Raw genomic sequence first — 13387 nt, forward strand, 5'->3', positions numbered from 1 at the left:
ACCATGCAGGCCAGAAGGGAGTGGCAAGAAATATTCAAAGTGATGAATACCAAGAACCTACAACCAAGACTACTTTATCCAGCAAAGCTATCATTCAGAAGTGAAGGTCAGATAAAGAGCTTCACAGATAAGAAAAAGCTAAAGGAGTTCATCACCACCAAACCAGCATTATATGAAATGCTGAAAGGTAGCCTTTAAGAAGAGGAAGAAGAAAAAGGGACTCTTACCATTTGCCACAGCATGGATGGAACTAGAGAGCATTATGCTAAGTGAAATAAGCCAGTCAGAGAAGGATAAATACCACATGATCTCACTCATTTGTGGAATATAATGAACAACATAAACTGATGAACAAGGACTGATCCAGAGACGGAGAGGCATTGATTGGAATGTCGGGCCTTGGAGGGAAGGTAGGGGAGGGTGGGGGTAAGGGGGAAAGATCAACCAAAGGACATACATGCAAGCATATAGGTCCAACCAATGGACACGGACAACGGGGGGGTGAGGGCATGAGCGGGGGGTGGGGGTAGGGGGTAACGTGGGGATAAGGACACATATGTAATATCTTAATCAATAAAAAATATATTTAAAAAATAATAAAATAAATAAATAAATAAATAATAAAAAAAGAGTTTTTGCACGGGCTCTTTAAGGTGATGCCTTGGTTTCCAGCAGCCTTCCGTCACACCCTGATGGTTAGAATCCCCTCTGCTTTTCACAGCCAGATGTTATGTGATATCCTCCCCTGGCACTGGTGTTCTGGGCTGGGATGCCCTGCATGGGGATCAGACCCCTAACTCCTCCAGGAGACCTCTACAGCTGAGATATCCTGCCAGATTCTCAACTGCCACATGTAAGTGTGGTGCCAGCTGTTTTCACATCTCCACCCTTCCCACCAGTCTCTATGTGGCTTCTTCTTTATATCCTTAGTTATAGAACTTCTATTCATCTAGTCTTCAGGTGCTATTCCCATTTATTGTTCTATTATTTAGTTGTATTTTTGTTGTGGTTGTTAATCCTCATCTGAGGATGTTTCTCCATCGATCTTTTAGAGAGAGTGGAGAGAGTAGAAGAAAGAGGGAAAGACAGAGAGAAACATCAATGTGAGAGAAACACATCAATTGTTTGCCTCCTGCACATGCCTTGACCAGAGCCAAGGCCAGGGAGGAGACTGCAACCAAAGTAGTGCTCTGGACCGGAATCGAACGTGGGACCCTTTGGTCCACAGGCCGATGCTCTGTCTACTGAACCAAACCAGCTAGAGCTAGTTGCAATTGTGATGTGGCCATGGAAGGGGTGACTATAATGTCCACATATTCTGCGATTTGGACCAGAACCACTTTTTAAAATTTTTAATTTTTTTCAATTAGAGTTGACATGCAATGTTACTTTATGTGTACAGCATAGTGGGTAGACATTTATATAATTTAAGAAGTGATCCCTCCAGTTAACTCTACTACCCACCAGGCATCATACATAGTTATTAAAATATTATTGACTATTTTTCCAATGGTAAACTTTATTCTGAAATGACAAAATTATAGGCATGGGGAACACTTTAGCAGTTGCCAAGGAGTGAGAAGAGGGAGAGAAGAGATAAGTATAAAAATAAAAAAAAATAAGCACTGTAATTTCTTAAGGTGATGGCACTGTTCAATACTTTGACTGTAGTGGTCACGTAAACCTACACATGTGATAAAATTTCATAGAGTGATATACACAAGCAAATGGGTGTATGTAAAACTGGTGACATTGGAATAAGGTGGATAGATAGTATCTTTGTCAGTTTCCTGTTTGTGATGTTTTACTATAGTTATGCATGATGTTACCATTGAGGATGAAGGATATTTGGGATTCCTCTTAATTTTTCTTAATGGCATGTAAATCCACAATTATCTTGAAATAAAAGCTTTTTAAATGAGTATGAGGTATACGCTCTGATGCCCATTTAATAAATAGAATAAGGCATGGAGATAATCATAAGTTTAGTTTGAATAAGACCTAGTAGGAAGTCTAGCTTAAAACTCACCCAAATTGGAGTTTCCAGTTCAGAAACTAAGACTGGAACTAATACAAGGACCACCAGCATTTACACTAATGAAAAATGTTTCAGAGAATTCCAGCAGCCCCCTTACCCAGTTATCAAGTATATAAGAGATCCTAAGCAAAAACTGCCTGGTTGAAAAGAACCATTATTTGATCATAATAAGTAATTTTAAACTTTTAAGCCACTAGCTTTTGGGATGGTTTGCTATGCTATAATCAGAATACATACTACATTAAGCAAGGAAAGCGAGTGGTTGTAGCCAAATAGATGAGTCTACAGATTTCAAATAATAGGATCCATGTTTGTCCCAGGCTGGCTCCTGAAACCCATTTTCCTGAATACTCTCTAAGCAGGTCAGGAGTGATGACAAGGGTTGGGGGATGCAAACAAAAAGGACATTGAACAACCAGTCCTTGCCCTTGAAGAACTCACAGTCTAGTGAGACAAAACATCAGTGCATTAAATGGCATCTGAACAGTTATAAGGCAACAAATCAGCAAGCTCAAACTAATATACTACAGCACAAATTGAATGCATGTGGCAATGTATGGCTACCCAAGCAGCAGAATGAAGCTAGACATTTTCCGCCCTGAAGGCAACATTTCAGAAAGGGCCCCACTTTCTTTGTTAACAGTGAAATAAACATCTCCAGCAATGCAGGGGCTAGTTGGGTGATATTAACACTTTTGTAGAAAGGAAAAAGGAGGTTACTTCCTGGGACAATTATTCTTGCTTTAATTTTCCTTTGTTCTCTTTTCTTGATATGTGTATTTTTGGCAAGCCACAATTTCACTGAGTATCAATTTCCTTACCTATAGATTAGAGATTAAAAAAAAACAGAGAGCAGTGGGTTGAAAGTCAGGAAATATGTGTTGGAATCTCAAATTTATCATTTACTAGCTATATGACTTTGGATACATCACTTCCCCTGTCACCGCCCCCCCCCCATAAACTTCCTCTACTGTGACATGAAAAGGTTAGGCTGAATGGTCCAGATGGTCCCCACCAACTCTAATATTTGAGGCCACAGGTAATTCATAGTTCGTTGTGAGAGTTTAAAAAGTAATGTGATCTATATGAAAGTACTCTGTAAGTCATAAAATAGTACATCAATGTTAGGGATATCAATATTATCCAGTTCCATGTCATGGGAAAAAGCCCTGCAGCTCTCCCCCAAGTTTAGGGACTTAAAATATAAATGGGTACTGTCAGGGCAGCACTTTTGGGACTTAGAAATTTCTAATTCTTTATAAATATTGCTTGCAGAATAAACACAAATTTGGAATAGTCTGTCTCAAGGCATCAGCAGTGCTATTGTAATTTCAGGGTTGAGTTCTTGTCCAACTCAAAATCATAGGGACTACTAAAACAGTGGAGGCTATGGGCCACTCCAAGTTTTCCTCAATACCCTTAATGTTTATAGAGTTCCTTTCCTTGGGGATTTGGGAGCTCTCTTTGTGGGAGAAAACAGATTTCTAAGTCCCCTCTCCCTCCACCTGCACCCCCATCTCCACTCTGCCTTTAACTACACCAAGCTTTATCACTTCATTAACTGCAATGGGGATTTGGGAAAGGCCTCCAAACGATAAGCAGCTTGCTAGGACATAATTCAGGGGGCCAACTCATCCTGTGCCTGGTGCAATGGCTCAGGACCAGACCAGGTGCATGCATCCAGAGAGGCTCTTATGCCAGAGGAGAGGGGTGCAGGCTTCCAGTCAGGAAAGTCAGAGGGTAGCTGGGGTCTTCGAGGAGGCTGGTGCAAGAGGTAGTGAGCTCCTGAGTGCATCCTGCTCAGAGGGGAAAGAAGTGGCCTGAGGAGATGTGCGGTCCCTTTAAGACCCCAAAGCTTGCTTAGCCAGACGAGGGGGGTGCAGTGGGGGCGCTGCGTGATGGGAAAGTCGCCGGCTGAGCCTCACATTTTCTCCCGATTTCCTAACTTTCCAGTGTGGGGAGCAGGAATAAAGCCATAGTGCGGAGTGGAGAAGGGGTGCCGGCTGGCAGAGGCTGCGCGCTTGCAGATTTCCCGCCTGCGCCTAGCGGCGGCCACGCAAGCCAAGTGGGGAGCGGGAAGCGGGGAGCAGGGAACAGGGAGCGGGCGGCGGGCGGCGGGCGGGCGGCGGGCGGGCGGGCAGGTGGCCCCGAGCTGCTGGCGCCCGAGCCTTGGCTCAGCCCCCAGGAGCCCAGCGAACCGCTGCTCCCTCGTGGTGTGAGGGCGGTGATGTTTTTCCTCCCACCCACTTTTGGGTCCCCCCGCCCCCCTCGCGCGCACTCTAGCTCTCTCCACAACCTGCGAGCCACAGATCTCAGAGGAGCGCCAGGGAGAGCTTGGAGCGCGTGCACCGGTGGAAGACAGAGGAAGCCAGTGAACAGGTCAGTGAGCAGTGCCTGGCTTCTGCTTCCCCTACCTTCCTTTCCAGCCTTTGCACAGGTGGAGTATCTTCTGCTGGCCGGCCGGAGCCACTCCTGAAAGTTCCCAGAGGGCGCCCCAAACTCTCTCGATCTGTCACCTCAACTCGATTTAGGTTCCAGCTGCCAGCGGCCAGGGTGGAGGTGGGGCCCAGGGTGCCTGACCCGAGGTAGGTTGGGGATTCTGAATTCGAACTCACCACTCTCCACTCCCTACTCAGCCTGCATATTTCCATGCTCTGGTGCTTCTGGAGGCCAAATGGGAAGCTACCTAACGGGTTCTGGAATCCCCTTAGTTATCCCATTTGTCCAGAGCCTTTATTCTCACTTGCTAAAGTGCCCTGGACCAGTGGGAGATTAATATGTGCTAAAGTTAATGAAACAGGAGAAAGAGAGAGAGAGAGAGAGAGAGAGAGAGAGAGAGAGAGAGAGAGAGACTCCTCTAGCCCTCTAGCCTCTGGACAGTTGCCTCGTTTTCCAACCTAAACAACTGGGGTCAGAGTTTGAGATGCTAGGCTCAGGAAGCAATCCAGTATTGCCAGGGCCTGGAAAGCCTGCCTTCTAGTCCCTCTGGCCCTGCCACTACCTCTATGAACATGGGCAATTGAGTTCTGTAGGCTCAAGGGAGCTTGAGATTATTGTTGGGAATAAAATGAAATTATAACAAGATGTTTTGCAAGCCATTGTTTGTCAATAGTAAGTAGCAATGAAGGCATTGACTCTGAAAAGAGTCACCTGGGCTAGAACTGCCATTTTTCAGTGAACTGCGCTTTTCTTTTTGGGAGGTAGAGTGGGGAGAGGATGTTAGCCATCACTGTCTGAGACTGCAGTGTCTTCCTATTGTCCGAAAGAGAATTGCTAACCCGGGGGCTATCCCACAGATGATAGTGAATGTGAGATTACAAGGTCTGTCAAGCCTCTCAGTAAGGATTAGAGACGCTGTGGGACGGGGCCTGAAGAACTGGCTGACATGTGCTCAGCCCTTTCTTCCTCTGAGAATGTCTCTTTGGTTCTGTTCTACCCAGGAGACCTCTTCTGAAAATGGACAGGCTCCTGTCAACTTGATGGCTCAGACTGCCTTGCAGTTATAGCTGGGCAAGGAGACCTTGGGCCCTTTGCTTGATGCAAATGAACAATGCAAATGCTTGTTTCAGGGCATCTTAATCTACACATTTCTTTAGGTTCTGACATGTTTCTTTTTGTCTTATAAAACTCAGTCTCCCTCTCCCCTCCCCAGTGTCAGTTGCAGGATTTCATTTTCTTTGTTGTTTTCTTGCTGTGGCTTGGATCTCCCCAAAACATGTCAATGGCTACATTTCTAAGTAACCTGTAAAAGAACCAGTGCAAGTTCAATGGCATAGCCTGTGTGAAGCAGAGAGTTAATGCAGAAATAACTCCAGTTAACTGGGTCAAAGTATAATTTGAAAAATTAAGGACAGTTTGGCTCTTTGCAAGTGAAAGACTCGGCATGTTTGCTGAGCAATGCTTGCTTGTGTTTATTGCTACAGTCCCAACAAATGTCTTGCACCACCCTGCTCCCACAAAAGAAAAAATAAAATGGATAAGAGAAATTGAATGGTGAGGAGACCTGGAAGGGAACTCTGCTTAGTTTATATTTCTGCACAGAATACAAAGGCAGGACTCCAGGATCTTGTAAATCAAAAGTGAAGATTTATAAAGCGATTAGTTTTCTGATGTTCTACATCACAGCCTGGGAGGCCACAAAGATGACAGGAACAGCAAAAGAGATTAATTGCTCTCTCGTCACCAACTTTTCTATTTGCTCATAACATTAGTTGGGACCCAAGAAAAGCAAAAAAAAAATCTAAGAGCCGTTTTCTTGCCAGCATGAGTTATGAAGCAATGCTACTGTTCACTGAATCGCCCAACCATTGTACAAGAAAAACAACCCTGTTGGTTCTTGCATGGGGAGACCTGAAAACTGTGGTTTGAGAAATACTTCCTGAGATCTATATGTGATTGTGATAAATTGGATTTCAGTGGTTTAAAAAAATATTTCTCAGATTTGGGGGATAAGCTTATTAAAGTAGACTCAGAAAGAACGTCCCAACTGTTCATGCAAATGATTCGCTTCAAGGGAACCTGGTAGCTCTTAGAAGACAGAGACATTCTGAATGATTGAAGGTGGACCACAAACTCACCAAGGGACCAAGACATCAGAACCCATACCTTTGACAGGCTAGGAATATGTCTGAGGACAATTTAGTTCTTGTTTAAGGAGCAGGGAGGAGGTAGAGAAGGCAGAATGGTATGGAAAATCCTGGCTGATGACACAAGTTATTCTCTATGATTAGTTATCCTTTGGTTATTATATGCATAAATGGATTTTCAAATACCTGGACAACTTCAGAGCATTTAAAGTAGGAGCTGTGGTATCCATATCACAGCCCAAAGACAATTTACTTCTCCAGAATGATCATCTTGCATTTCTTCCAGCTCTTTATACTAGGTATTTAGGTTGGATCCTCTGAAAAGTTCAAGGAGCTGAGTTACCGTCCAGGGTTAAGCCCAGATTGAAATATGATGTTTCTCAAGTATTTAAATATTTTCAAATCACCAATTGGAAGAGTTTTGCAAACTCTAAAGCCTATGGAAATGACCTGTGACTGGATATGAGCTGTAGCAAACTTTCTCTGTTTGAAGGCTCAAAAGATTTAAGATTTCTACCCCTTAGACTGGAAATGTAAGTCTCACATTTTTAAGAATTGTAGTTGCTTTATAATGTTCTTTTGCCTGGTGGTGTAATGTAACACATTAACTGTTTAATTTTGCCTAAATTTTCTGAAAAGTGACCCCTTTTACATTTCCATTTCACAATATGCCTGAGCCATTCAGGTATTTAATTGCATCCATTTGCTAATTACATCTATGTTTTCCAACATAAGTAAGCCAAACTGAAGAGCCTTATAGATCCAATGGAGGACATAGGAGAAACACTGAACTTTGTGCTTCATCCCTGAAGTATTAATAAAACAGAAGTCTTGAAGATAAGATTAGTTAACTTTCAGAAATTGTTTGGGTCTCATGCCTATCATTTTTATCTAGTTTGCCAAAGTAGCTGTTTTGCAAACCCCCGTTTCCCTTTTTCCCCCAAAGAAAATCTCTTGAGAAATCAACTTTAATTCCCTTAGAAATGAGATTTTAAAATTTATTTTTATTTCCCTACGACTTGACTTAGCATTGGATAGAAATGCATGTTCATTGTCTTCGCAAGACAGGAGAGGCAGGTTCTATTTCTTACACAGGAAAACAATGCTTGCACTTATGTAAATTCTCCAAAGTGTTTTTTTCTTTCCTAGCACGTTAGAAACACTAAGCATCAGTGATCTCCATCACTTTCAGAGGATCTTTTTAAAGTCTTTCTGTTTTCTTCCCAACAGCTTGACTACACCAGACCCTGGAAGTTTTGAGTTGCCTTTTGCAGTGGCCAAAATGAGAAATAAGTGGAAAATGGGAGGAATAAAATACATCTTTACCTTGTTGCTGTTCTTTCTTTTCCTAGAAGGAAGCAAAACAGAGCAAGTAAAACGTAAGTGTCTCAAGTTTTAAAAACAGGATGCTTTTTTTGTAATTTCTTTGAAAATGTGGTTATAATCTGTGTTGAATGTGATGTAGCCCAAATGTGGCCATGCCATTATTCTAAGAGAAGAAAGTGATTGTTACTGGTTTATGCATGAATTGATAAGAGAATAAGAGTTTTGAATCAGGCCAACTAAATTTGGGGCTGTTTTTCTGATTATCATATAGTTTTCATCTCATAGTACACATGACACATTAGCCTATTTTCCTTTTCCTGTTTTAAACTGTACGAATCTCATTCCATTTTACGTAACTCTAGAAATATCTGACAGTTGAGCTGGATTTTTCTCAAATTTCAGACTCTTCAGCAAAGGTTTTCAGTGTATGAAAAAGAATAACGGGAAAAAAAGAAAAGTAAAGTGGGCTTTGCCTATTCCCTTATGCAGAAAATAAAGAAGGAAAAAGCCTTCACATGAGCTGGATTCAGATGAAAAATCCTTTGAGGAAATTGAGATTCCAGGGACCGTGAGCAAATTGGATGCCATTTATTGAAAGGAATAATTCCCTGCAAAGCCAGGGAATATTTCTAGAAAATCAGCGATCCGTGTGATGGGCTAACATGTTGGAGAGAACAGAGTGGCAGGAAGTGGAGCTAATTAACCCTCATTGCCGCCACATTTGGGAGATTTATGAGTAACCATTGACTTCTCTGCTCTTGTTAGGAGCTTTCTGCTGCCTTCACACAGTATGAGCCTCAGCTTCTTTGGGCCAATTGCAGCCACCTCTGAGCTGGACACTTGCTCCAAATTTTCAAGAAAAGCCATAGCTGTAGTTCCCTTTTTTGGCTGCATCAAAAGAAGCACAAAGTGGAACTGGTCCAAAAAGGGCATTCTCTGCTCCAATGAACTTATTCATAAGAGGGAACTGTGAAAATATTCTTGGTAGGAGCTGAATTAGTATCCAAAGCCCATCATTTAAACATTTATCTCCTCTATTAGCATAAGTTACATATATTAGGCATGAAGTTTGTTGAAAGGGGGAACAAACTTATTCCATTGTTTTGTGTGTTTCTGTACTGCTGTGATTTTCAGAGTAAACTTAGCCTTCTTCCTGGGAAAAATAATGATTTTATTAGGTTTTTAAATATGAATGATGTATAGTGATATCTCGTATGATTGGGCCGTAAGACGAAACTTAGCAGGGCACGACCTTAGCAAGGAAGCTTGGATCAACCTCTCCCCATGTATTCCTTAAACTCCTTCCTCTTCCACTTCGATATACTCCATCAGATCCCTCCTTTTCTAGAAGTTGTCCCCTTGATTTAAGGGGACTTGATAAAAAAGTTTTCTATTCATTCTCAGCTCAGCTCAGCCCACAATCAGCTGGGCTTAAATTCCGTTCTCTCTTAGGAAGAAACTTCCCTTATAGCCTGTTACTGATGGCATCATGGGGAAAACAAGCAACTCTTAGAAGACCATCTCTCCTGGGAAGCCTTCCATATTTATGAAGGATTGAGGAATATTGCCCATGTGATGTAGGGCTTAGTTGAAAAAACAAAGAAAAATGCAACTTAAAAACTATTTACAGACCAAAAACTGTAACTTTTTAACATTTCCTACTGCCTATGAATTTGTCCCAAGCCCTTTTGATATTCAGTTGGTGTCGAAATGATTATGTAACACATGGCCTAGGGCACCAGTTTTGGTCTGGTGTTTCAGGCTTTTAATCAGAAGATGAAGGCAAGGTCATGGTCATTCCCTGAATGAGCCATTCAGCATCATTCTTTGTGGCCACACCAAGCTAACTATCTCAAAGACATATGCAAACTTATCTCTACTAAAGGGGAAATCTCAAAGCATATGCCCAATGTATGTTGCCCCCACCACACATACACACTGCATGCGCAGAGCCTTACACTGTAGCTCTAACAGTGGAAGTATCAATCCATTGGTGAATGGACATGTAATGTACTATCATGCAACCATTAAAATGTGCTTATTGAAAATTGATAGCCATGGAAAATACTTATATTAACTTATTTTAACATTTTCATATTATAAAATTAATAATACTTACTTTACAAAACACTATGAAAGTATCTCAGCTTTGTAGAGAATATGTATCCCATAACTCCCATCCCAAACCCCCAGGCTAGCCATTACTAACAGTTTGCATGTGATGTGTTCTTCCAAACTCTTTTCTCTGTGTTATGAAAATACATTGATATGTTTATAGACTGTTTTCTTTTACAAAAATGGGACATGTGTCTTTTTCTGTAACTTGTTTTTATTCAGCAATGTGTCTAGGACATCCTTCCATGTCAGAACATTGCAATATAAAAGTACCATATTCATTCTAATGCCTTCAGTTTCCAGTTGTGTAAGTGTGCCATGGTTTATTTAACCAGTCTCTATTTGTAGATATTTAGGTTGTTTTCAGTTTTTGCTATTACAAATAAGGCATTAATGAACACCTTTAGGCAGTTAGGTAAGTACTTGTGAGGAATCGTTAGGTCAATGTCTATGTTCAGTTTTAATCTTCTAAGGACTGTCAAATTTTCCTCAAAAACAGTTGTATTAATTTATACTCCCACTATCTTTGTATGAGTTCCCATTTTTAATTCTTTTACCAAAAGTATTATTAATCTTGGATTTTAGGACAAGTTTAATAGGGAAAACCACATTTCAGTTTTGCTGTGATATTTTCCTCTTACTGGAGCATCCTTTCCGTTATTTTTTAATCCAATTGCATTTCTTCAGTGAATTGCATATTTTTCAGTTGGGTTGCTTGTCTTATTGGTTTGTAAAAGTTTACTTATTACCATTTTGTTATTTCAAATTTTCTCATTCACTTTTTGCATTTCAAATATCATTTTCCCCATCTGCCATTGGCTTTAAACTTTAAGTTGTATTTTCTCACAAAGAATTTTAATTTTTTGTGTAGCCAGAGCTGTCATTCATTTCATGTGGCTTCTGGATTTCTTGTTATTCCTAGGAATGTCTTTTTAACTCCATATTCTTATATATTGTTCTACTGCTTATACAATTTGGGGTTTTACCCATAGTTCTCTATTCCATCTAAATTTATAATCATGTATGGTGTGTAATAGGGAACCAATTTTCTTTATTTCTGGTAGTAGGTTCATGAATATTATTTTTGTTCATCTTTGTGCTTCTAGTTGTTCCAAAGTTTTCACAATTGGCAAGAATTACTTTTATGTAGAAGAAAAACCCTTTAAAAGAATATCTCATTCCACATGTATTCTATAGAAGGGTAGGTATGAGAGTGTAAGAAGGCAAAAGAGGGGCTTTTGTTTCTTTTTAACTTAGAGAAACTTCAGGAAACATGTGTGAGTGTAGCTCCTTGTTGCCAGATAACCATTTTACCCAAGAAAGCCAAGGGTTTTTTTCTTTTTCTTTTTTTTTTTTATCATTCACAGGATGGTTAGAATATAAGCTCTAAATCAAAGAAGGTGCTCTGTAGCTTGTTTGCACTCCTATTTTGGATATCAAAGTGGAATGAAGGGGGGGCACCATTATGGCTAAAGATACTCATTCAGTTGGTGTAAAATCTGAAGAGGTCTGCAAAAAATGCTATATTTGAGGAAAGCTGTTTTCACAAGAAAATGTTGAGGTGGGTGCTGCCACTTGCTAGCAGCTAAGTAGACATCATTACAGTTGCGCTCCTAGGAGGGAAGACAGGCTCAGGAACCCAGGAAATATTGATGGTGCATTTCAGTCGATGAATGAGCCATTTGTGCCTTATATAAAAGTTTGTTACTGTTCAGAATCAGCAAGGTTTGAAGTCTTTAACTGGGAAAATGTCTTTCTGTAGCTCCATTATGCTGTGTTGTTAAAGTTCTAGTGAAAAAGGCCAATAACTCTTTTGAAGTTCAAAGGAGTGTAACATTTAGTGCATAATATTCATGCAAATATGGGACAAATAGAATGAAGTGTTTGCTTCTTCCAGCAGTTCTAACTTAGGTAATGAACTATTGATCAAAGTGACGTGGAAGAATTGAGTTGTTAAGAATATTCAGTTATTTTGAATTGACCATCCTGTGCCACATCTGGCACAGGATCTAGGGGGAGGAATTTCTCATTTACGTCACAGAGTCCATTTTTGTATATTCTTTATTGTTGAAAGTATTATATATGTCCCTTTTTCCCTCTATTGTCTTCTCCCAGTCTGCCCCGCCCCCAGCCCCAGCCTTCACCCTCCCCCATTGTCTGTGTCCATAGACTATGGTTATATGCATACAAGTTCTTTGGTTGAACTCCTATCTCTCCTCCATCTCCCACCCTCCACAGCCTTCCTGAAGTTTGACGGTCTGTTCGATGACTGTGTCTCTGGCTCTATTTTTGTCCATCAGTTTATGTTGTTCATTATATTCCACAAGTGAGCACAATCATGTGATACTTATCTATATCTGACTGACTTATTTTGCTTAGCATAATGCTCTCCAGTTCCATCCATGCTGTTGCAAATGGTAAGAGTTCTTGCTTTTTTACAGCAGTGTAGTATTCCATTGTGTAGCTGTACCACAGTTTTTTAATCCACTCATCTGCTGATGGGAACTTAGGCTGTTTCCAAATCTTAGCTATGGTAAGTTGTGCTGCTATGAACATAGGGATGCATATATTCTTTCGGAATGGTATTTCTGATTTCTTGGGACATATTCCTAGAAATGGGATTACTGGCTTAAATGGGAGTTCCATTTTGATTTTTTGACAAAAGTCCATACTGTTTTTCACAGAGGCTGCAGCAGTCTGCATTCCCACCACCAGTGTACTAGGGTTCCCTTTTCTCCACATCCTTGCCAGCACTTGTCATTTGTTGATTTCTTGATGACAGCCATTCTGACAGGTGTGAGATGGTACCTCATTCTCGTTTTGATTTGCATATCTCTGATGGTTAGTGACTTTGAGCATGTTTTCATATGTCTCTTGGCCTTCTGTATGTCCTATTTCAAAAGTGTCTATATAGGTCCTTTGCCTGTTTTTTTTTTTTATTGGATTGTTTATCTTCTTTTTGTTAAGTTTTATGAGTTCCCTATAAAGTTCGGAGATTAAACCCTTATCATATGTCTTATTGGCAAATATGTTCCTCCATGCAGTGGGTTTTCTTATTGTTTTGTTGATGGTTTCTTTTTCTGTGCAGAAGCTTTTTATTTTGATGTAGTCCCATTTGTTTATTTTTCTCCTTCATTTTCATTGTCCCAGGAGACGTATTGCTATGAGCTATATCTGATATTTTGCTGCCAATGTATTCTTCTAAGATTTTTATGGTTTCCTGTCTTACATTTAAGTCTTTTATCCATTTTGAGTGTATTTTTGTGTATGGTGTATGTTGGTGGTCAAGTTTCATTTTTATGCAAGTATCTGTCCAATTTTC

At 40.5% G+C, this 13387-nt stretch overlaps 1 protein-coding gene across 3 annotated transcripts in view; it reads left to right on the plus strand.

Annotated features, from left to right (window-relative positions):
* The first annotated feature begins 4274 nt into the window (after nucleotides 1-4274).
* Nucleotides 4275-13387, plus strand: part of CHRDL1 (chordin like 1) — a 155475-nt gene continuing 146362 nt past the window's right edge. For 2 of the 3 annotated variants that reach the window (XM_014459367.2, XM_023758604.1), the window contains exons 1-2: nucleotides 7071-7157; nucleotides 7855-8003. In XM_014459367.2, the coding sequence (XP_014314853.2) occupies nucleotides 7087-7157; nucleotides 7855-8003 (220 nt within the window). In that variant the 5' untranslated portion in view covers nucleotides 7071-7086. Of the gene's footprint in view, nucleotides 4418-7070; nucleotides 7158-7854; nucleotides 8004-13387 lie in introns of those variants that run through there. The other variant, XM_006082234.3, reaches the window with a different exon arrangement.

The sequence above is a fragment of the Myotis lucifugus genome, unplaced genomic scaffold (genome assembly GCF_000147115.1).
Source record: "Myotis lucifugus unplaced genomic scaffold, Myoluc2.0 scaffold_2, whole genome shotgun sequence".
Classification (NCBI taxonomy): Eukaryota; Metazoa; Chordata; class Mammalia; order Chiroptera; family Vespertilionidae; genus Myotis; species Myotis lucifugus.